Source organism: Zeus faber (genome assembly GCF_960531495.2).
Source record: "Zeus faber genome assembly, chromosome: 11".
Taxonomy (NCBI): Eukaryota; Metazoa; Chordata; class Actinopteri; order Zeiformes; family Zeidae; genus Zeus; species Zeus faber.
Genome location: NC_137205.1, coordinates 20,197,273 through 20,218,394, shown reverse-complemented (window position 1 = coordinate 20,218,394; position 21,122 = coordinate 20,197,273). Strand labels below are relative to the sequence as shown.

General features: G+C 42.0%; 2 protein-coding genes across 3 annotated transcripts; both read right to left on the bottom strand.

Annotated features, from left to right (window-relative positions):
• Positions 1 to 172: 172 nt before the first annotated feature.
• Positions 173 to 9,165, bottom strand: LOC307237054 (uncharacterized protein). The gene is made up of 12 exons (XM_080009667.1): positions 8,918 to 9,165; positions 7,106 to 7,217; positions 5,429 to 5,522; positions 4,997 to 5,051; positions 4,579 to 4,719; positions 3,887 to 4,047; positions 2,932 to 3,030; positions 2,629 to 2,774; positions 1,950 to 2,121; positions 1,766 to 1,878; positions 1,535 to 1,619; positions 173 to 1,012 (listed from the first exon to the last, which is right to left on the bottom strand). The coding sequence occupies exons 1-12, from the start codon at positions 9,033 to 9,035 to the stop codon at positions 953 to 955; spliced, it is 1,356 nt and encodes a 451-aa protein (XP_079865793.1). The 5' UTR covers positions 9,036 to 9,165; the 3' UTR covers positions 173 to 952.
• A 6,102-nt stretch (positions 9,166 to 15,267) lies between these two features.
• nudt9 (nudix (nucleoside diphosphate linked moiety X)-type motif 9) lies at positions 15,268 to 20,722 on the bottom strand. Of its 2 annotated transcripts, none has more exons than XM_080009903.1 (8): positions 20,611 to 20,722; positions 19,651 to 19,935; positions 19,327 to 19,416; positions 19,049 to 19,135; positions 18,328 to 18,439; positions 17,232 to 17,378; positions 16,627 to 16,711; positions 15,268 to 16,127 (listed from the first exon to the last, which is right to left on the bottom strand). In XM_080009903.1, exons 1-8 carry the CDS (start codon positions 20,712 to 20,714, stop codon positions 15,982 to 15,984), a joined length of 1,056 nt encoding a protein of 351 aa, XP_079866029.1. In that variant the 5' UTR covers positions 20,715 to 20,722; the 3' UTR covers positions 15,268 to 15,981. The 2 variants fall into 2 exon arrangements, with proteins under 2 accessions (XP_079866029.1, XP_079866030.1); XM_080009904.1 differs by lacking the exon at positions 20,611 to 20,722 and adding an exon at positions 20,277 to 20,400.
• Positions 20,723 to 21,122: the final 400 nt, after the last annotated feature.

Below are 21,122 nucleotides of genomic sequence, written 5' to 3'. Positions count from 1 at the left end.
AGCAGAACATGACATCTTTCTGACATTGCGCCCCTCGCTGTTCTGTTTGTGTATTGTTAAGTGTTCCGCTTCTGATAAAGGGTCCTCGTCTCAGCCCCTCTGCGTCCAGTGGAGCTCGGCTGCCACCACACAGTAAAAGGAAACCAGCCACGCCCGCCTTTACCTTCCCACGCTCGACAACAATATTTATTTCCAATACATTTTTATGAAACACGGCTACAATGAAGGGAAATCAAGTACCAAAGTCTGTACCAACAAACGGCTTTACGTAGTCAAGGATCTTCACAAAATGTTGACAATTACACAGATTTGAAACATTTCAATTGACAGACGTTTCTGTGTCAGGAGCAGATTTTAACTTGACTGTCACTTCCTATTGACGAACAATCCCCTTTAATAGAACGTGTGTAGAGTATTAAATATTGGAGGTCTTTAGAAGAATGTGTGTAAAATGTAAAAGTGACTCGAGAACGCCAGTGCTATATGCCATTTAACCAAAATACAACATCTGTAATAATATAAATAGTTTGCATTATTTTAAATATATAATTAAGTGGTTGATCCTGAATTCCTCTGACACAGGCACAGGAATAATTATATAAATGCTCTTTGAAAGAAAAACAAACCAAAAAAATTTCATAAAATAGTATTCAACAGTAACAAAAGCTCATCGGTCATAAAATAGTTCCGATTATCCTTTGGAAGTGCTACTTTATAGTTTGTATAAAGGTGACAGAATCAAAAAGGCAAATAGGCATTACAGTTTCAAGAGCACCCGAACGTGAGGACTTAACATGAGCCGACAGTATTACTGACATTTAATCCATGATTTACATCCATGTGCTGGGATCTACACACTTGCATCTAGTCTGTCGCCTGGAGGTAAGAGTGACATGTCAATGCTTGATTTAAATTTATGCAAAACTATGTGGTTGGTCCTAGAAAGACTTGTTTACAGGTCCATGTCTTGATCCGTCACACTCTGGCGTAGATATTCGTCATACAGCTTTTTCTGGAGTGAAAAAAATAAACAAAAACAAAGAGATGCAGAAATTAACATAAGGGATAATATATATATATAAATAAATAAAAGGGATCCTGTAGAGCCCAACCCTCTCTGGATGATTCAGCATTTAACTGCGAATTTCAGAAAGCATCTCAGCCCATTTCCTGTTCTGGAAAAAGGCTCATGGCTCTCGTGGCTCATTGCATAATATCTGTCTAACGTTCAATTCTCACCACTCGTCTCTGCATGGGTATGCGTATTCTGTGCAAGCACCCGCTGCACGTATCAGTCGACTGAAGTTGTATAACATTTGGAATTTTATGTCGGCGCCATTACCACTGGAGGATCAATGGGTCTGAATATGCTTTCACATGAATTCTTGAACTCTTCCCAGGGATTTTGCATACACCCAGAGGATTAACACATAATTGTTATTATTATTGCCATGTTAATTATTTGGTCACTGAATCATAGGTCACATTTATGTTTTATTTCGTGTAACAAACGCAAATGTTTATGCAAACACACCTTTTTGGTCTTGACCACCTCCTGAATGTAGTCTAGCTTTTCCTGCAGTTGCCTTTTCTGCCGTCCTGACAGCGTCTGTCGAGTCCTGTAAATCACGGTGTCAATTCTCCCAAAAGCTCATCATATGCATCACAAATATATTTTCCTAAAAAAACTCTTGGATAGAATACCAAGGTTCAAGCGCTATAAGAAGGCTTAAGGCAACCCTTCAATCTCCAGAGTTGCTCTTACCTGAAGGAGAAGCGCGCGAGGATGAGCAGGAGGAAGGAGAGGAGGACCAGGCCTCCGCAGCTGTACAGCTGAATCTCTACCGACAGGGACTCAAATATCCGCACCACAGGAATCTGGGAAGAGGGGAAACACGTTAATAGAAAAATATGACATCACCGAGGAGGTTGCACTTGCGGACACTCACCAGGTAGTGTGAGAGAGCCTCCGTGCCCTCTGGTCCCAGGGTGATCTCCAGCAGTTCCCTGGAGAGGCTGCCCAGTACCAGTAAGGCCATCAGGGCCAGGGGGACGCTGAAGCCCAGCAGAGCCAGGAAGCAGCCCTTACAGCGCGCACGCCGGTTCTCACCACCAGTGTGCCTGGAAGAAGAAACAGGACTGTAACCGTGCTCGTGCACTATTTGCAGCAAAAAAATAAAAATAATAAAAATTTGCGTTGGATTCCCCACTCAAACCAAGTGAGTAAAGTCACTATATAGTATAGGTTATGGTTTTTATTTTCACTGAAACTTTGCGACTATTACATGGTCCACTTTTTTAAACTGGGAGAGTTAAATGTTAGTGTTTTGTTTAAACAAAGCAGTCATTGAATAATTCACTGCAAAACAAACACACCGTCATTAAAATCAGTGTTTATAGGGTAGACCAGAATTGCAGTATTGTTAAAAGTACATGCATCGGTACTCACGGAGCTGGTTTCAGAGATTAACACGTGCAATTACTTTTTTTTTTAATTTAAAGAACATGGTTAAAAAAAAAAAAAAAAAGATTTTATTTTTACATGTCAATAGTGTATGGTGAAATTTTAACACGTTGCAAGTTGGTCTGCAGTCGGTGATTTGAGGAAAGTGTGTTTCCTCAGTCTACCTGTCGTTCTCCAGCGTCTCCTCGATGGCTTCGGTGATGAGCTCACAGTCCTTCTCCACAGAGTTCAGTGTGTTCTGGACCGTTTGATTGATGGTTTTCTCAATGGTACGGCACACTTCCTCAATCTGGTTAACACAGCGACTGGGCTGGTGGAGACAGGAGAACAATGTCGCTGAATGAATAAACATACATAATATATTTTAAGTATGAATAAGAAAAGAATACTAGTACTTCAATTGTACTTTGTTTTGGGCCTCATTAATTCATCCTTAGGCTAGAGTTGAGTTTAAGTACAAAACTCACCTTGTTGGGATTAGGAACATAGATGGTTGGCATATCAAAGCCACATTTGTTGAGCCCTGGCCGCTTGCAAAGCTCCTGGACAATTTGCATCATCACCCTCTGAAACAGCCAATCACATGTCTCAGAACAACTTACATTTTTAGAACTCCATCTCCTCAAAACTGTTTCCTTTCCAGTGGCTACATCTACAAGTGTGGCTTAATCCATCACTCACCCGCACAATGAATAGTTATTCAAGTTGCTGCATAACTGTTCATTTTATAAACTATAATTGTAATGAATCATCAATATGTACATGAAACATTAAATCTCAACTCAACGAGGATTTCAGTACTGCTTGATGACATCCTTTTTTTGTGTGGTATAATGCATTAAGCCTCATAGAATAATGTTGGATTAAAGTTTTATTAAAGTGTCCATTTACTTATGTCAACACCACTCTTACATTATTCAAATGCACAGGAAGGAACACTTGACATAATGTTTTCAGCGAGCCCACACACCGGGCCTGAGGTCTCACTTCCTCTATTTTAGTTTATTATTCTCACAGTGGGTACTTAGATCGACCAGCAGCCGTGGAGCATCTCTTCTCAGACAAGCATCATTTTCCATCACATTTTAGGCAAAGAAAGAAAAAGAGAGAAAAACTAAATAAAAATCCTGTGTTATAATTAAATTACCTCTTTAACGTTTCTAAAGTATGTCGAGTGGGTTCGCACAAGTAAAATTGAGAGAAAGTCAAGCACTTTTCCAGCGCTTTCAATGTGCATAACTCAATGTGCTTTACATCAATACGACATTAAAACAGTATGAAAATGAAAGCGCACACACACACACACACACACACACACACACACACACACACACACACACACACACACACACACACACACACACACACACACACACACACACACACACACACACACACACACACACTTCTGGCGGTGCGCACCTGTCTGTCGGATTCTCCGCCGGCCTCGTCAGCTTTGCTGAGGTAGAAACGAAGCCGGTCGCCGTGCTTCTCATTCAGACTCTCCACGATGTTGAGGGTGCGCTTGCACAAAGCCTGGCCCATGGGGTCAAAGAAGACCAGGATCAGGTCGCACAACTCACCTGAGGACAAAGGAAGGGAGCAGAAGATCAGTTAACATTACCATGTTTTGTCAAAAAGCTTTGGATACATGTAAAAACGTTAAAAGTAAATAAATAAATAAATGAAAAAATTAATACTAAGCAAGGACAGGCTCACGTATTAAGAAACAATGTCAGGCTGAATATCCAGAGTCAAAATATGTTCTGTATGGAAAAAAAAAATGGAGCGCTTGGCTTCATGAACTTTTACTACCGGTCACCATTTTATCCTGTTTATTTGTCAGTTTTTAACCTCTTTCAGCTCTAGTGTACCAATTGGAGTTGCCATGTCCTTTTAAGCTGCCACAATTTACACTGTGCAGCCTCAGTTTGTATACATAAAATGCAGATTTACACATTAAATTGGGGAATAAAAGCACCAATTTGTCGCTACATAATAGAGAGAAAGACTTAAGTCACAAACTATATAAAAGTAAAAAAAAATAAAAAAAAAAATAATAATAATAAATAATTAAATAAATAGATTAATTAAAGAAATTGACGGCCACCGACCTAGCCACATAATGGCCTGGTCTACGTCGAAGGGATACTTCATGTCTCCGTCCACCAAGCCCGGCGAGTCCACGAAGGTCACCAGGCTGAAGCGCTTCTGTCGGGACGTGCAGATCTCCGTGCCCAGGTACTCTGACACTCCTGCACACGAGAGCAAGGATTGGGGGTGGGCGGGCAAAAAACACAAGGGACAAATGGTCATTGTACTAAGTTCAGAGATTTAGTTAATCTGCAACAGCCATTTGGGAAGTTGCCTACATCATATTTTTTACGGTCAGTCATTTTACAAACCCCTTTGTTTGACCACAATCAAACGTTGGGGATCGGCACAACAAGAATGAGGGGAAACAAAATACAATGTGATATTTATTATAAAGTGATTACACAGAGCAACTGCGATTCAAGATCAGAGTCTCACCTTTGAACTCCTGCAAAGGTTTGAAGTGGGGATATAGATGGAGGGTGGCATTTCCCTAAAAACAAAACAAAACAAAAAAAAAAAAACATTACATCAGGAACTACTGTCACCACTATGGAAACTAAATTAAAAAGGTGGACTTGATAATGATGTGTCTGGAAACCTTACTATGCGAGATCATCATCGTCATTTATTACTTGACAACTCAGATCAACAAATTTATATTTGTTTTCCCATCTTATTTTCGGGCATTTTATTCAAATTTCAAGCACACCTTTTGGAATCTCGGAGAGAAAAAATAAAATAAAATAAATAAATAAATGAATAATTAATCTTTCAAGACTTTGCAGCAGACGGCATTACAATTCATGACAAGTATAAAAGCCAAAATTATCTTGTAAGTGGAATATCTTTGAGGGGGACGGTACTGACTGTGAGAGACTCCCTCTTGCGTCCGCTCGTCACGAAGCTGAAGCCCTGGGTCTCAATGGCGACGCCCGTGCGCTGGATGTGCTCCTCAACATACCTGAGGAAAACACCTTTGGCTTCATTCCACGGGCGGAAATTCGGTTGCGGCAGTGTAAGTGCAAAATAAAGTCTGTCATAGGATATATAATAAAACAGTGAGATAACAGCATAGAATATGAGAATATATCTTTGTACACCGTGTACATACAATAACCCTCGCTGTCGGCAGATAGAGCGCTGCAATGATAATGTAAAATTGATGAGACACATTTATGTTGTTGTTTTCAGCTTTGTGATCTATTGGACAACCAACTAGCCCGGTACCAGCACTGGCAAGTGTTTTTGACAGTTTGTCTTTAATGTGTCATGACATGCTGGAGTTATCCAGGTAGGGGTTCATTTCAAACCCTCATCCTTTCTCTCCACCACGGCCTCCGCACCATTTGGTTTGAGGTCATCCTGGGGCTTTTCTGTGCTTTCGTACCAACAAAACATTGTCCATCCAATGATATCTGATATCGCAACAGCTCGGCGCACACTGCAGATTTCCTACTTAGGATCCATTAACAGCCAGGAACAGAATCACATACCGGCGCGCTAAGAGGCTAGAGAGAAAAATTAATAAATAAAGATCCTCCATAGAAACAAAAATATGGTGGAATGCTAATCGCCACAAGCAGAACGATATTAAATACTTGTACTGGCACAGGAAGGTTTCATCTGGGTAGTCTTTGTCAGATGCCTTCTGAAATTAATGTTCTACCTTTGTATAGTTAAACAGCTAAAGTTATTGCTTGCTATCTAGTGTGCAATTTTACAATTATATTATACAGGGTTCATTCTGGCATTGCAAAACTAAATTCAACTTTTTAAAAAACACTATTCCCCCCCCCCCATTTTCAAGGGCTTCCCGCAAAACCAATAAAATCAATTTTCAATGTGATCTTTATTCATTTAATATAATCCTAGTCTCATTGTCTATTATTTATATTAGCAAATCTATTGTATATAGAGTACATCTACTAATCACTCATCATTGTCATCTACTATTAAAATACAACACATATTAAACAGGTTTCTTATTTCCAACCATGCTGGATTAAACGTACATTTCCATTGCATAATCTATGTCGTAAAAGCAATTGTGGAGTTTATTTATTACGTTATGATTTGAATGACAAAACCAAGGGGTAAACCACTGGTTTTCAAGTACTTTTCAAGCACTTCAGCACAAAATGGGCTGAACATTTTTCAAGTTATTACGCTACTTGAAATTCAAGCTCCTCGTCGGCCTGCTAAGAACCCCGTTTATAGATACAACATTGCATGTTGCACTCATTTCAAAGCCTGTAATTATTCACGCTCAGTTAAAAATATATATAATAAATTTGGAGTCATCACAATCACTGCCATTATGTTTATAAGGAAGACAATGACACTACTCAGTACACACTTGACACAAGGACTGTGATGTCGTCTGCAGAGCTTGAATAAAACATAATTCATCTTCTTATTCCATCACATAATTTGCTGAGCACTAATGTCTTGTGAGGCTGATGCGTGATTGAAAAAAGAAAAACAACAAAACAAAAAAAAAAACATAATAAACAAGAGAGATGAGCGTGGAACAATGGAGATCACCAGTTGATGAAGGAGCTCTTGCCAGCGGAGTGGTTCCCCATCAGCATCACAGTGATCTTCTTCCTGGGAGGGAGCAGCGTCACGCCCACAGACTGAGCCACGGCGATGAGCCCTGGAGGACACAGTTCAACACATTTTAGGAGGGATCCTGGGACAAATCATGCCCCCCTGGGTCAATAAAGTATTTCGGGCGAGTACTCTGTGTGTGTGTGTGTGTGTGTGTGTTTGGGGCGGGACAGAGGTGAGGTGGAAACAGGGTGTGAGGCGTCACCATGACAGTGTCCTTCATGTCAGATGCCATGGATACTCACTCACACTCACTCTCACTCTCTCTCTCTCTCACACGTGGATAAAAACAAACAAACTGAAATATCAGGTCAGTTTGTAATGACAGTGACACGGAGGTCATTTTAAATTATATATATATATATTTTTTTTTTCCCCCAATAGGTTAAATATGGATATCTCACAATGTTGAGGTGACTCTCATAGCACCGACCACTCCAGGCGCAAACAGAGTTCATTATTTAAACACTGGAACTAGTACAAGGGTTAATACTGTAAGTATTATTCAAACAGTGGAACGCAATACTAGGGTTAATACTGTAAGTATTATTTAAACAGTGGAACGCAATACTAGGGTTAATACTGTAAGTATTATTTAAACAGTGGAACGCAATACTAGGGTTAATACTGTAAGTATTATTTAAACACTGGAACGTAATACAAGGGTTAATACTGTAAGTATTATTTAAACGGGGCGGGGACGGTAGCTCAGGAGGTAGAGCTGGTCGTCTAGTAATCTAATGGTTGCTGGTTCGATCCCAGGCTCCTCCTGCTATCATGCTGTAGTGTCCTTGAGCAAGACACTTAACCCCTCATTGCTCCTGATGGCTGCGTCCATCGGTGTTTGAATAATTGTAAGTCGCTTTGGATAAAAGCGTCTGCTAAATGACTAAATGTAATGTAAATGTAAACACTTGAACGTAATACAAGGGTTAATACTGTAAGTATTATTTAAACATTTGAACGTAATACAAGGGTTAATACTGCAAGTATTATTTAAACATTTGAACGTAATACAAGGGTTAATACTGTAAGTATTATTTAAACATTTGAACGTAATACAAGGGTTAATACTGTAAGTATTATTTAAACATTTGAACGTAATACAAGGGTTAATACTGTAAGTATTATTTAAACACTGGAACGTAATACAAGGGTTAATACTGTAAGTATTATTTAAATATTGAACGTAATACAAGGGTTAATACTGTAAGTATTATTTAAACATTTGAACGTAATACAAGGGTTAATACTGTAAGTATTATTTAAATATTGAACGTAATACAAGGGTTAATACTGTAAGTATTATTTAAACATTTGAACGTAATACAAGGGTTAATACTGTAAGTATTATTTAAACATTTGAACGTAATACAAGGGTTAATACTGTAAGTATTATTTAAACATTTGAACGTAATACAAGGGTTAATACTGTAAGTATTATTTAAACATTTGAACGTAATACAAGGGTTAATACTGTAAGTATTATTTAAACATTTGAACGTAATACAAGGGTTAATACTGTAAGTATTATTTAAACATTTGAACGTAATACAAGGGTTAATACTGTAAGTATTATTGTATTATGATGTCGTAGAAGCAGAGGCCACCTGTTAATTACGTCAGCGGGTTTCCCGGGTCCGCTAAACCCGAGCCCACGCTAAGCATCCCAACACCCGGACTAGCCCCTGGAAACGCCGGTAACGCCGCGGCCGTCGTCCCGGTCGCCCTCCCCGGGGAACTCACCGCTGTCGGTGTCGGTGTAGAGCTGGTGGCAGTCCCGCAGGATCCGCTCGTCGCAGGACACGCTGCCGGGCACCGAGTCGGCGTTGGCGGCACTCCGGCTCTTGATCTTTCCCGACATGGTTGGAGCTGCGTCTTCGGGGATTCTACCGACGCTAGTGGGGTCGCTCGGTGCAAGCGTTCGCCGTGAGCCGGTCCGGTGGGCACCGCGTCCAGGGGGAGACCAGGCGGCTGCGCGTGATTTGAATCGCCCCGGTCCGTTAAAACACCGCGACGTGGGTCGGCCACGTAGCCAACATGGCAGGGGCTGTTGCAAGGGCTTCTGGGTAATGTAGTCCCCCGGCTGGCGGCTTAATGTAGTCCCAGCCACACCCCCAGCCCAGCCGCATTAAGACTGTTGCTCATTATTGGTCATATTAATATAATGCTGCATTAAAATATATTAGGTCTATATTAAAAAAATAAACATACTTAAATAAATAAATGAATAAATAAACGTCTCTGAAATAAATCCTGAAATATAAGAGGCAATAAATACATAGATATATGGATGAATGTAAATATAAATATATAAATGAGTAAATCTATTTCAATAAATGAATCGGGGTTTTTTCTTTATTTAAAAGGGACTATTTATTTATTTACTGAACCATATTTACTAATTTATATTTACATGTATTTCCTTCACAATCCATTTCATAGGCATATTTATTTATTGATTTATATGATGTCCAGTCAAGTGGTATTTCATAGGAAATATCCAAGCTCCCACTCGGAGAAGCACAAAAGGGCGGCCACTTCAGTGGGAAATCCAAGTGGTAATATCAGGGTGGATCCATCTGGCCCGAGTTTGCCGAGATAACAGACCTGACATCGCAGCATCTTTACGACGTGCGCCACTCACGTTGGACAAACCTCCCTTTGCATACGTTTTTTATTTGAAAACACGTCTAACATCGATCTCCAGATATCGATCTTACGTTAATATACGCTTTGTTGATTGAGGAATGCACAAGCTTGACAAACAAACATTTAAAAACATTCACTGCCTGTATTCATGTTTCATGATTCAGTTTCCAACAGAAAAGTAGCTTGGAAGTGGGGGCCACCGAATTAGGGATTACAACACAAACAACCCAAAATGTGCTTCATAATGAACCAAAAAGAATGACAGTAGAGGTTACTGTACTCGAAGGAAATAATTACATGCACGTTTTTCTTATGCGAGTGTTCTTCACACAATATTAAATATTAAACGACCATTCCGTGCATGTGCGCTGGCCATCCAAAATTTTAACCAGTGGAAAGCATAGCGATGCTTTGCAAAAAGCCTTTCAATGCCAAAGGGGTTTGAGGCACCAAGTATTTTGCAGAGTCATTTGTTTTTATTTATTTATTTATTTATTTTTGGCCACGTAAAAGAACTGTAATCCCCTTTTCACATTGAAATATAAATAATACAGAGACTTGATCATTAACCAAAATCAGACTAATGGATGTTACAGATGAGAATGATGGCAAATATACAAAATAAATACAGAAGACAAAAATATAAAAATTGAATCCAAAGATTTTGTGAGGAAAGTGTGAATTTTGTCATTTAATTTATAACTTCTTGCAGTTGCAAGCGGTATTACACAGTATGTAACTTGGTGACACAGATGCAAAGAAATATCAATGCATGAAAATCTTGTATAGCACCTTTCATTAATTTTTAGGTTATACATAACAATTTTAACAGATGCAGCTCATAATCAAGGTATAAAACAAAAAAAGGAAATACTTCTTTCACCTGGTTTTAAAACATTGTGTTCACGTGCTTGCGAGGGGCTGCGTGATGCGGGAAATCGTTTGGTCTGCCTGTCTTTCATAAGCTGAGCCCAAATCCTGTTAGTCAGAGATGAAGATGGAAAATCAACCCCAGCTGTGGAGCCAAAGATATCGATGAGCTCGTCTCAGAATGTGCGTCCCCATCAGATTCTACCGACGAGGTCGAATTTAGTCGATCCAAGTCAATCAACTCTGTTAAGTGCAAAATAAGCATTTTTATTTATTTATTTTTAATGGTTTGGGTTTGTGAGGGGGATATAGAACACGCCCCTCACCGCTGCAAGAATACTTGACAGGTTAAAAGGAGGTCGGTGCCAGTGCTAGAAAGTGCTGGTGGGAGACGTTTTCATTTTTTAATCATGGCGACCCATGTGTTAAAGCAGGTCAAACACCACAACCCCCCGCCCTGTGCCCTGACATCCAAGCTATGAAGGTTATTAACTCTGCCGAGGAGATATTTCATTGCTCAGGTCTTTTTATCTGTTTGCAAACTAAATGTCCCGAAGCGCGGTTTTTCATTTAAATTTGTGGGCTAGTTTCCAATATCGTAAGTATTTCTTTCATGAACAATTTTCTATTTACTTTTTATGACAATAAACGTAAAGGATTTTTTTATAATTGTCGTCGTCATCACCGGATTATTCTCCTGTTCCCCCACGTATATACATCCATTTTTAAAATGTCTTTATGAAATAACACGGTCTATCCTGGAAATGGAAAAGAGGACTTTGGTCTGAATGAGCAAAAAGGCCTGCACTCTGTATTTTAGTTCATTACGCAACTTTCGATACCATAACTTCCTATGTGCATACCTGTCCAGTGAAATCATTTTAATAGATCTGCTTCTGTATCCGACATGGCATCTACTTTCAGGGAGGGTTTTCAACTGGTCTCTACTTGTATGGAACTGCAGCTGCGTTGCTCCGCTGTTAGTTTCAGTCGGCGCCATGTTAGTTTAAGCTTACCTTTCTATTTTTTCTCAAGTGTGAAGATCATATTTCAACAAAACGAGTGCAATTTTCTCCATTTCCGTTGCCTATTTGTTCTTTGTAGTATGAACAAATTGTGGCTCTATTTCATTCTTCAGAGGGAAAAAAAAAAAAAAAAGACTATTTGTATGGTTTTGCTGGCGTCAAGGCAAGCATTTTTCGATTGAATGCGACGTGTGATTGGCTCACTACCACAGCAGCAGCTACAACAATGTTAAAGGATAGGTTAAATGTAATATTACATAGGTTATATGTGATGTGAACACATTTTGGTTCTATTTCATCATTCCTAGAAATAAATGACTATTTTTTATGGTTTTGCTCACATGCATATCACAGCAAGCGTCACTACAGCAGCAGCTACAAGCCAGCCAATCATGGCAAAGCGTTTTTGGATTCAATGCGACGTATGATTGGCTCACTACCGGTAGCAGCAGCTATAACAGTCTGTAAAAGGGATAGGTTCAGGTTTTTTCAAGTCTGTCATAAAACGACAGTCAGGCAGAGCAGTGAGAGAGGTTTCCCATTATCATTGCCATTATCATTCTTCCTGTACTGCCTATTTGTTTAAAATGACGCTGCCCAAATACTTCACTGTACAGTTTTATACAGTTATTTAATAAAATTTCAATAGTTTGAAGGCTTTCAAAATGTGTTTCTTTCATTAAAATCACAACAGTGGCTGGAGTGTCTGCGCTCCTGACATTGCTTTAAGTAACTTTATATTTACGGTAACCACTTTAAGACAAAAAATTCAGTTGTTGCTGAATACTACTAACTGCTACTAACATACTAATATGTTTACTGTATTGCAACAAGAGCTGGGGCGTTTTCTCTCCTCGGTTGCAGGAGTGCCCTCGCTCCTAGCACCATTGTAATTCAATCGTTATCTCCAGTGAGATTTGTAACAAAACTGCAGAAGTGCTTTGCCGGCCCTACCTTTCATTAGTTGGCACCCTCAAGCCAAATTGTGGAGCTGGAACATTTTTGCCCATCGCTCCATCTAAAGTTGATATACCGAATCTTACAGTACACACAGCTAGAGTGTTTCTGCTCTGCTTTCATTTCAAGATTGGATAAATATTTTTTTCAGCAGGAGTGCCTTTGCCTCACATTGTAACCATTCTTGCCGGTACCCAAAATAAAGACAAGATGACAATGCCTGGGTCGCATGTCTGCAGGGCCTGCATGGTCCCAACGCTGGCTGAAGATCGCCACAATGAATGTCCCCCATGCCTTGCTATGGAGCACCTGAGGGCAGGTCTATCTGACTCTCAGTGCAGGAATTCTATGCCTACTTTAGAGCCATCGATGGCAGCAATTATTGTCTCTCCAGGAGAGCCATTGCGGCCTGACGCTTGCTTTCCCAAGCCACAATGCCGCCTCCCACACTTTTAGCAAGGCTACACCGTACGGTATGGCTTCCTGCTAAGACTTGCAGGCGGTTGGCAGCAGCCTCAGCAGTGGTGCCTTTGGGGCTACTGTCTTTGTGCCCCCTCCAGAAATGCATAAATGAGCTCCACTTGGATCCAAAGTGGCACTTACAGGACAGTAAAGGACAGTAGGGGGGTCTTGGAGCCCACAGAACAGAGCAGTGCTAGAACTAGACTGCTACAGCTGTGGGCAGTACAGCTGGAATTGAACCACTTTCTGCCCTTCAGTGGTCTTCCACATTGTGGTGTGGGGATGGTGTGGTTTGAGTAGCCACACCTGTCCTGGGTCTAAGTAACTGGGGCCCCAGATCAGAGTGGCTGCATACCTGTTGCTCCTTGATTGGTCTAACGAGCAACAGGTAAACCCCCCCACACAAACACACACACACACACACACACACACACACACACACACAGGGGAGAAGCCCTTGTCATGACATGCTGTCCATCTGCTCCAGGGCTTGTTCCATCTAGCCCACTCTCTACAATAAACTTGTGTTTGTTTCTCAACTCCATCCTCTGTGTCTCTGTGCCGGAGGGTCCTGAATATGCAACTGGCGTGTGGCAGGCGACACAGCACCTCTCCATACACTTTGCAAGCCCCAGGGCTGTATACATTGCAGGAACTCAAAACAAGGTAGCAGGCTTCTTGTCCCACAAGAAGGAGGGACTACCAGGGGAGTGGAGACTCTACCCAGAGGTGGTACAAACTATTTGGAAGAGGTACGGCAAAGCCGAAGTGGACCTCAGAGGCGACAACACATTCTGCTATTTGGTTCTCCTGCAGGAGACAACCAGCCCACTCGGTCAGAAATAATCTGGTTTCCTGTCCTGCACAAGCTCGTCAATGGGGTGCCATGGTGCCTCCCCAGGAGGCAGGACCACCTTTCACAACAGGGAGAACACATTTGACATCTGAGTCCGGAGTGCCTGCAATTACGGTCTTGGCCTCTGAGAGGTCGGAGCCACTTCTAAGAGAATGTGGTGATTCGGTAGTGGAAACTATTTTAAATTCTTGAGCAGCTTCCAGTATGTTGCAGTATGCCACCAGGTGGAAACTTTTTACGCAGTGGCGCAGTCAACATAAGGAGGTGCCAGAGCAGTGCTCAGTGCCTATTATGCCGTGCTTCTTGCAATCACTGCTTGACAAAAAATGCTCAGCCTCAACTGTGGCTGCCATTTCAGCCCATCGCGCAACTGTTGGGAACCAGACTATTGGGTCACACAGTCTGGTGACCCGTTTTCTGAATCTGGCGCAGCGGAAAAGACCCCTGCAAACACCAAAAGCACACTCATGGGATTTGCCCTCTGTATAACAAGCCCTCTGCAGACCTACATTTGAGCTCTTGGAACAGTTAGAACTAAAATGGATGTCAGCCAAGACAGCATTTATTTTAGCCATAATCACAGCAAAGAGAGTGAGCGAGCTCCATGCACTCTCTATTAGCCAGCCATGCCCCCCCCCCCCATGTCATCCAGGCAATTGAACCGGCGGCAAACAACCCCACACATATGCAGGGCAATGAGGACCACAAAGCACAACTGCTTTGTCCACTCCGATCACTGAAATTACCCGTTCAAGCGACAGCTGCATTCTGCCCGTCTGATTTTTATTTGCCACGGAGGGCCTAGAAAAGGTCTAGCCCTGTCGACACAGAGGCTCTCTAAGTGAGTTGTGGAAACAATTGCGCGAGCGATGGTGACCCGCCCTGTCCGTCCAGCGTGTCCTACACCTGCGGGCCACAGACCCGGGAGACGCCCTGCCCCGAAGGCAGCTCCTGTCTTGGTTACTTTTGGGGTGAGTGTTTAGCTTGCTGCACAGCTCAACGCATAACCGTAGTGAGGGAAGAAGAATGCCGCTTATGCACTACCTCTAGGCGTGTAACTATGGTTCTATGAATTTTGGATACGCGCTAGAGCTTCTCGGGTTACTCAGAGCGAAACAGGATGACACCGGTCCATCCCGGTCACACACCAATCAATCAATCAATGTTTATTTTGCACATTTCATGGACAGAGCAACTCAATGTGCTTTACATCAATACGACATTAAAACAGTAAGAAAATGAAAGCACACACACACACACACACACACACACACACACACACACACACACACACACACACACACACACACACACACACACACACACACACCAGGTGCTCTACTCAAATGCAAGACAAAACTGAAATGTTTTCAGTTGACATAGACAGACTTTGTTCTTAAACACGGTACACACCTGACCTGCACAACCACTAGGAGGATAGTATAAATAATTATGCACCGCCTCTGGTGGTCATACAGAATTCATAGAAGGGTAGTTCCACGCATAACTTTCATTTTATGTGATCGTTTGCTATTCCACGGTCAGAGCAGAGCAAAGATCAGAGGGTGTTTGTTGAGGTATCAATGTTAAATTAAGTCTCGGCTGCACTTCAATTCACGGCCTCGCCTTCAGCTTCCACAGTGTGTTGTGAGAAATATTCCACAAAATCATTTTTTAAGATTGCTTTTCCAGTCTAAAGTCTGGAAATGCAAAAATACTGGCTTTTGTTACAGAATATACTGTATATCAGACATGAGGAAATAAGGAGAATGTGACAGAGTGAGGATCTGCATATTATACTTCAGTTATGATTAATGATAATGGGGTGATTATACTATTACATGGAGATATAATGCGATAATTTGTTGAGTTGACGTTTATTATGCATGTTTATAAATGTTTATATCTCATATACTGACAGATTTGCATATGGCTCCGATTGTTCCTTCATCTTTTCCTTCCAATAGATTTTAGTGCCTTGTCCTTGGTTACCAGTTGGCATGCCTCTCCTTGGCAACCATCTCCAGGAAATGGGAATGGCTTGCATAGAGGGGGAAGGACGAGTCGACATCCACCCAGTGCACTTGTCCTGCATCATCTCCTGCCTGCAACGGGAGCTCGCTCACACTGGTGCCTATGGGGTAAAAACAGGGACATTTTACGCCACAAATCCACTACACAGAACCCTTACACCATGATATTAGATTGCAGGAATTTGGATAATAACTCTACATGTTCCCACTTATCAGTGAATACAGTAACAGAAAATAAATTGGTATTGAAAATGTCAATTTCAGGTTTAAAAAGGTCCATTTAGTTCATTATTTGGCAACACCCACACAATAAACGTTAGCTTACAGTGAAAATGTGACGTTATTTCAAAGTTAAATTAAAGCTTCAGTTAATAAAATCGGTTCATGTGTTGCAGTTGAAAAATGGGCATATAAACACCAATCTGGCTGTAACGCAAGGATGTTTTTTATTGCAACAGAAACAGCATTCGTTTGTCCCTATGGATATACAATCGATATATAACAATATTTCCATTGCTGTATTGCTAACCCTGAAAGATTGCATCTCGATTTTTGTATTGATTGGTAAAAAATAAAAAACAGCACAATGTGGTACAATACCTGTTTCATCATGGAAATTAACAGCAACAGTCTCCATCCAGGCATTGTCAGTGTTCCGGGGGTCGTCCACGTAGCCCTTATAGATCTGCATGAGAAAGGCACCAAGATAGAAAATGCACCAAACGCTGAAGTTGGAATGAAAATGAAACCGAGACATTTGAATAGGATTTTTTTATTTGACACGCATGACGTAGAACACACAATTCTGAAGTTAAGACCAGTCTGTTACCTTTCTAAAAATAGGAGCCATACAAACGTGTAGCAGATTGAAAACAGGGAGACATAGAGACATACTTGATTTAAGTTTACTTTTGTGGCCGATACAACTTCTACAAAGAACTAATGGCAGTGACAGGAGCAAATTTGGAGGAGGCTTTGTCCAAACACCGCACACCTCACCTGCCCTGCTTGCTAAATGAGGAATAGCTGCGTAAAATCAGAGCATGCACGGCAGTGGACTATGTCTGGATTCACTAAAGGAAGAGAGCTCATTTTAATCTCCAAGAAGGGGAATGCTGGGTGCAAATCCCTTGTGCTTTAATACATAATACCAAAGTATTCCTCTTTCAAAAAAAGACAGAGAGGTCCATCTCTTAGAAACAGACCTGAAACCCAGGTGAGTTGAAGAGGTTGGTGATGCGCTGGTGGATGTTGGCTCTCTCTGACGGTGAGGCTGACAGCGAGTTCAGAGCTTCCTCAGAGAACTCTCTCTGCAGAGTGAGAGACACCAACTCCCCTGGGTCCACCATACCCTACAAACATGTAGACAGAAATAAAAGGCAGCGGGGTTTTTTACGCTTCATGGGTCTGTCTTTGATGTTTAATATAAAAAAAAATTGAAAGGCTTGCTTGTATTGCGTGTTACTGTACACCGATCAGCCACAACATTAAAACCACTGACAGGTGAAGTGAATAACATTGCTCATCTCGTTCCAATGGCACCTGTTAAGGGGTGGGATATATTAGGAGTAACAGTCAGTACTTGAAGTTGATGTGTTGGAAGCAGGAAAAATGGACAACCATAAGGATCTGAGTGACTTTGACAAGCACCAAATTGTGATGGCTAGACGACTGGGTCAGAGCATCTCCAAAACAACAGGTCTTGTGGGGTGTTCCCGGTATGCAGTGGTTAGTACCTACCAAGAGTGATCCAAGGAAGGACAACCGGTGAACCGGTGACAGGGTCATGGGCGCCCAAGGCTCACTGATGCGCTTGGGGAGTGAAGTCCAGCCCGTCTGGTTCGATCCCACAGAAGAACAACTGTAGCACAAATTGGTGAAAAAGTTGATGCTGCTATGATAGAAAGGTGTCGGAACACACAGTGCATCACAGCTTGCTGCGTATGGGGCTGTGTAGCCACAGACCGGTCAGAGTCTCCAAGCGTGAGCATTAGAACTGGACCATGGAGCAACGGAAGAAGGTGGCCTGGTCTGATGAATCATGTTTTGTTTTACATCATGTGGATGGCTGGGTGCGCATGGTGCATGCATGGTGAATATGGTGAATATGTATGTTGCGTATTTTTACAGCCTTTTGATCTCGAAATACTGAAACTGAAAATCAGGTGCAAATAATTATGATAAAGCATTAACATTTTATCTAATGTAGCCAAGAAAACGATAAGGAGGGGGAAAGATCCTGATACCACACCTCATACTATTAAAATACAAATTCAGAAAGTGAAGACATGCGCTACCTACCCCTGGAATAGCCCACTCCCCACAATCCCTCCTCTTGATGGACACAAACTGCAGGACAGGCCGTTTGGACACTGGGTGACAAATCTTTTTTCCTTTTGCATCTACTTTCCACCTGTAGGACAGTGCCATATCCCAGAAAAAAAAAATGGAAAAGCTGCTAAATTATTACTGTATGGAAGTGAATGCTTTCAAGCTATTTCCACGTCCATTGTTTGTGCTCCAAACATTTTGTACAGTTTAGTCCCCTATAGTGTATTTTTTATTTAAAGAAAAGAATGTGATGAATCTCAATGCAGAGACAGAGTCAGTATAATAATAGACCTAAACGTTTCAGACGTCGTACGCACAGGAAAAAGTGCAATACTTTTACGTAAAAATGATTTTAAAATAAATGTATCAGGACATGACGACTATGATTAAACAAAACCTTCTGACTAAAGGCTGATGAAAACAAAACCTTCTGACCTAAAAAAAAAAAAAAAAAAAAAAAGTTAAATGGTTGACACAACTTTGTTGTCAAGCAGGTTCTCTGGAAGTTCAGACCAGTTTCTCTGCATGCACATTATCTAAAAGGGTTCAGCCTAATTGTAATGTCTCTAGGAAACCAAACTATTGAAGAAACATACCAATCAAATCCAAAATGTAACGTCCCTCCCCATCTCTTATAACACATTTTTTTTGGACAGTATCTAACTGTCCGGTAGCAATGTGGCAACGTTACCTGGTAACTATTGGATCTGCTGCATGATTGGGTCCCCAACGTCCCAGCAAACCTCTCCCAACCAACCCAGTGCGTCCACGGGGGTTGCTATGGCAGTCAAAACGAACAGGCATCATCAGACAGAAAACAAGTCACAATGAATTTCACCATGCCAAGGCCTACGTGTCAGAATGCGATCCTTTTATGGTAGCGCCCGTAATTTGTTACCATAGCGCGTATAACAATCTGTCCTATGTTTCTGTAGTGTTATCTGCGTTCTGTATGGGATGCAGACTTACAGGGGCTTTCCCTGCACCACCTTATAGTTGCCCTCGAAGCTTGTCCTGTCCACAGCGTTGTCCAAAGCGTTGAACCGCGGAGAGAAAGCGCTGCGTAACAATAGATCAAAACAACATGAATAACAGGGAAAACGTTTCCTCTTACCGAAGATGTAAGCTTTTGTCTACGATATAACCTATCGACTAAATCATATTGTGTCGTTTACAATGCCGCCGCATAGGGCAGTGCTGGTGACCTGGCCACTCAACCAGGAAACTTTCAACTAGATTGGACTGCTGGCCAAACTTCAGTCACTCTACCATTACGTGACTTCCATTTCTCACCCGATTTCTGGATCTGCCCATGGCGGTTGCTTTGTCACTGCTGCATCGGTGTGGCAGACTGGCGCGTACTGGGGCCACTCCTGGCTCCAGCTCACCCTGTCGTCGGGCACTGGGAAGCGCTTGATTTGTGACCCCGGGTATTGGGGGCATCTGGACTTAACGTGCGGTGCAGTAGAGGATGACATTCTTCCTGCTGCGGTCGTGTACGGCTTACAGACGCTGTCGGTGACGGACTGGCGGCCAATGAACGACTGACCACGGGGACAGGAGCTTGGGAGTCTGCAGCTGTGGAGGGGAAAGGAGAGGAAGGAGGAGGGAGAGGAGGAGGAGGAGGAGTAGGGAGAACAGTAATAAGACACGTTCGACCGCTGCATCGCTCTGCATCGGGGTGACGACGCCACGCTCGTCAAGTCTCGCTCTTGAGACTCAACTTTGAATATTTTCGACCCCGCTTTCGACATCAATCCGTCCCTGCATTCCGCAGTAAGGAGCTCATTTGGTCAGATTCTCAGAAAGTACCATGGACCCCCCAGGGGTCTTTCAAAGGGTCCTAGGGGGTGTCCCCCAGCACAATGATTTGAGTTAAACGTCATCGTTATTTAAATTAGCACCATTAGAGAACGTACAATGATGACTGTTTTGATCCCAGGTTCACTCTTATGTCGTATCTAACAATAAAAAAACCCTCTCAGTTCGGGGTCTTCGGAGACAGGTGTCTGCGGACTGATGGGTATCAAACCGAGGGTCATTGATGTGAAACAGGTTGAGAATCAGTGCTCCAGGAGGGAATGCCTGGTCTAGATGCCCCCTCCGTAGATCCTAGATCCTGCTTGTAATTCGAGCACCGCCGTACAGACCGCCATAGCTCTCAAGTGGGTTATTGATCTGTCAATCTGCCAAAGCTATGACATCATTTAAAGGTCGAGATGACGACGATGACGAATCCACCCCCCCCCTCACCTGGTTCCTGCTTGGCCACCCGCGTAGGGAACCCCCAGAAGGGCGAGCGCAAGACGAATCGGTCCAATCCAGTGTCGTCCGGGACCGAACCTCCTCAACAACATGCCGCGGGGCAGAGTGAACCAGGAAGTAACCGGAAAGTAACCGGAAAGTAACCAGGAAGTGCAGAGCGGCTGCGGTGACGTCATCACGAGGGGCTCGGTCACGGTGCTCCAGCCCAGGACACACGGGTCCATCAGTGGAAATAATAACAATTACATAACGCAAAAAAACCCACATATACATATATATATATGTATATATATATACATATATCCATGTAAAAAAAAAATATATATATATATATATATATATATATATATATATATATACACACACACACACACACACACACATATATATATATATATATTTTTTTTTAACATTCATTTAATACTCTGTAGTTAGGGTCGCTGTGAAAAAAACGCCGAAATGATTACAGAAAAAGCAAAAAGTACAAAAATAAATGAAAG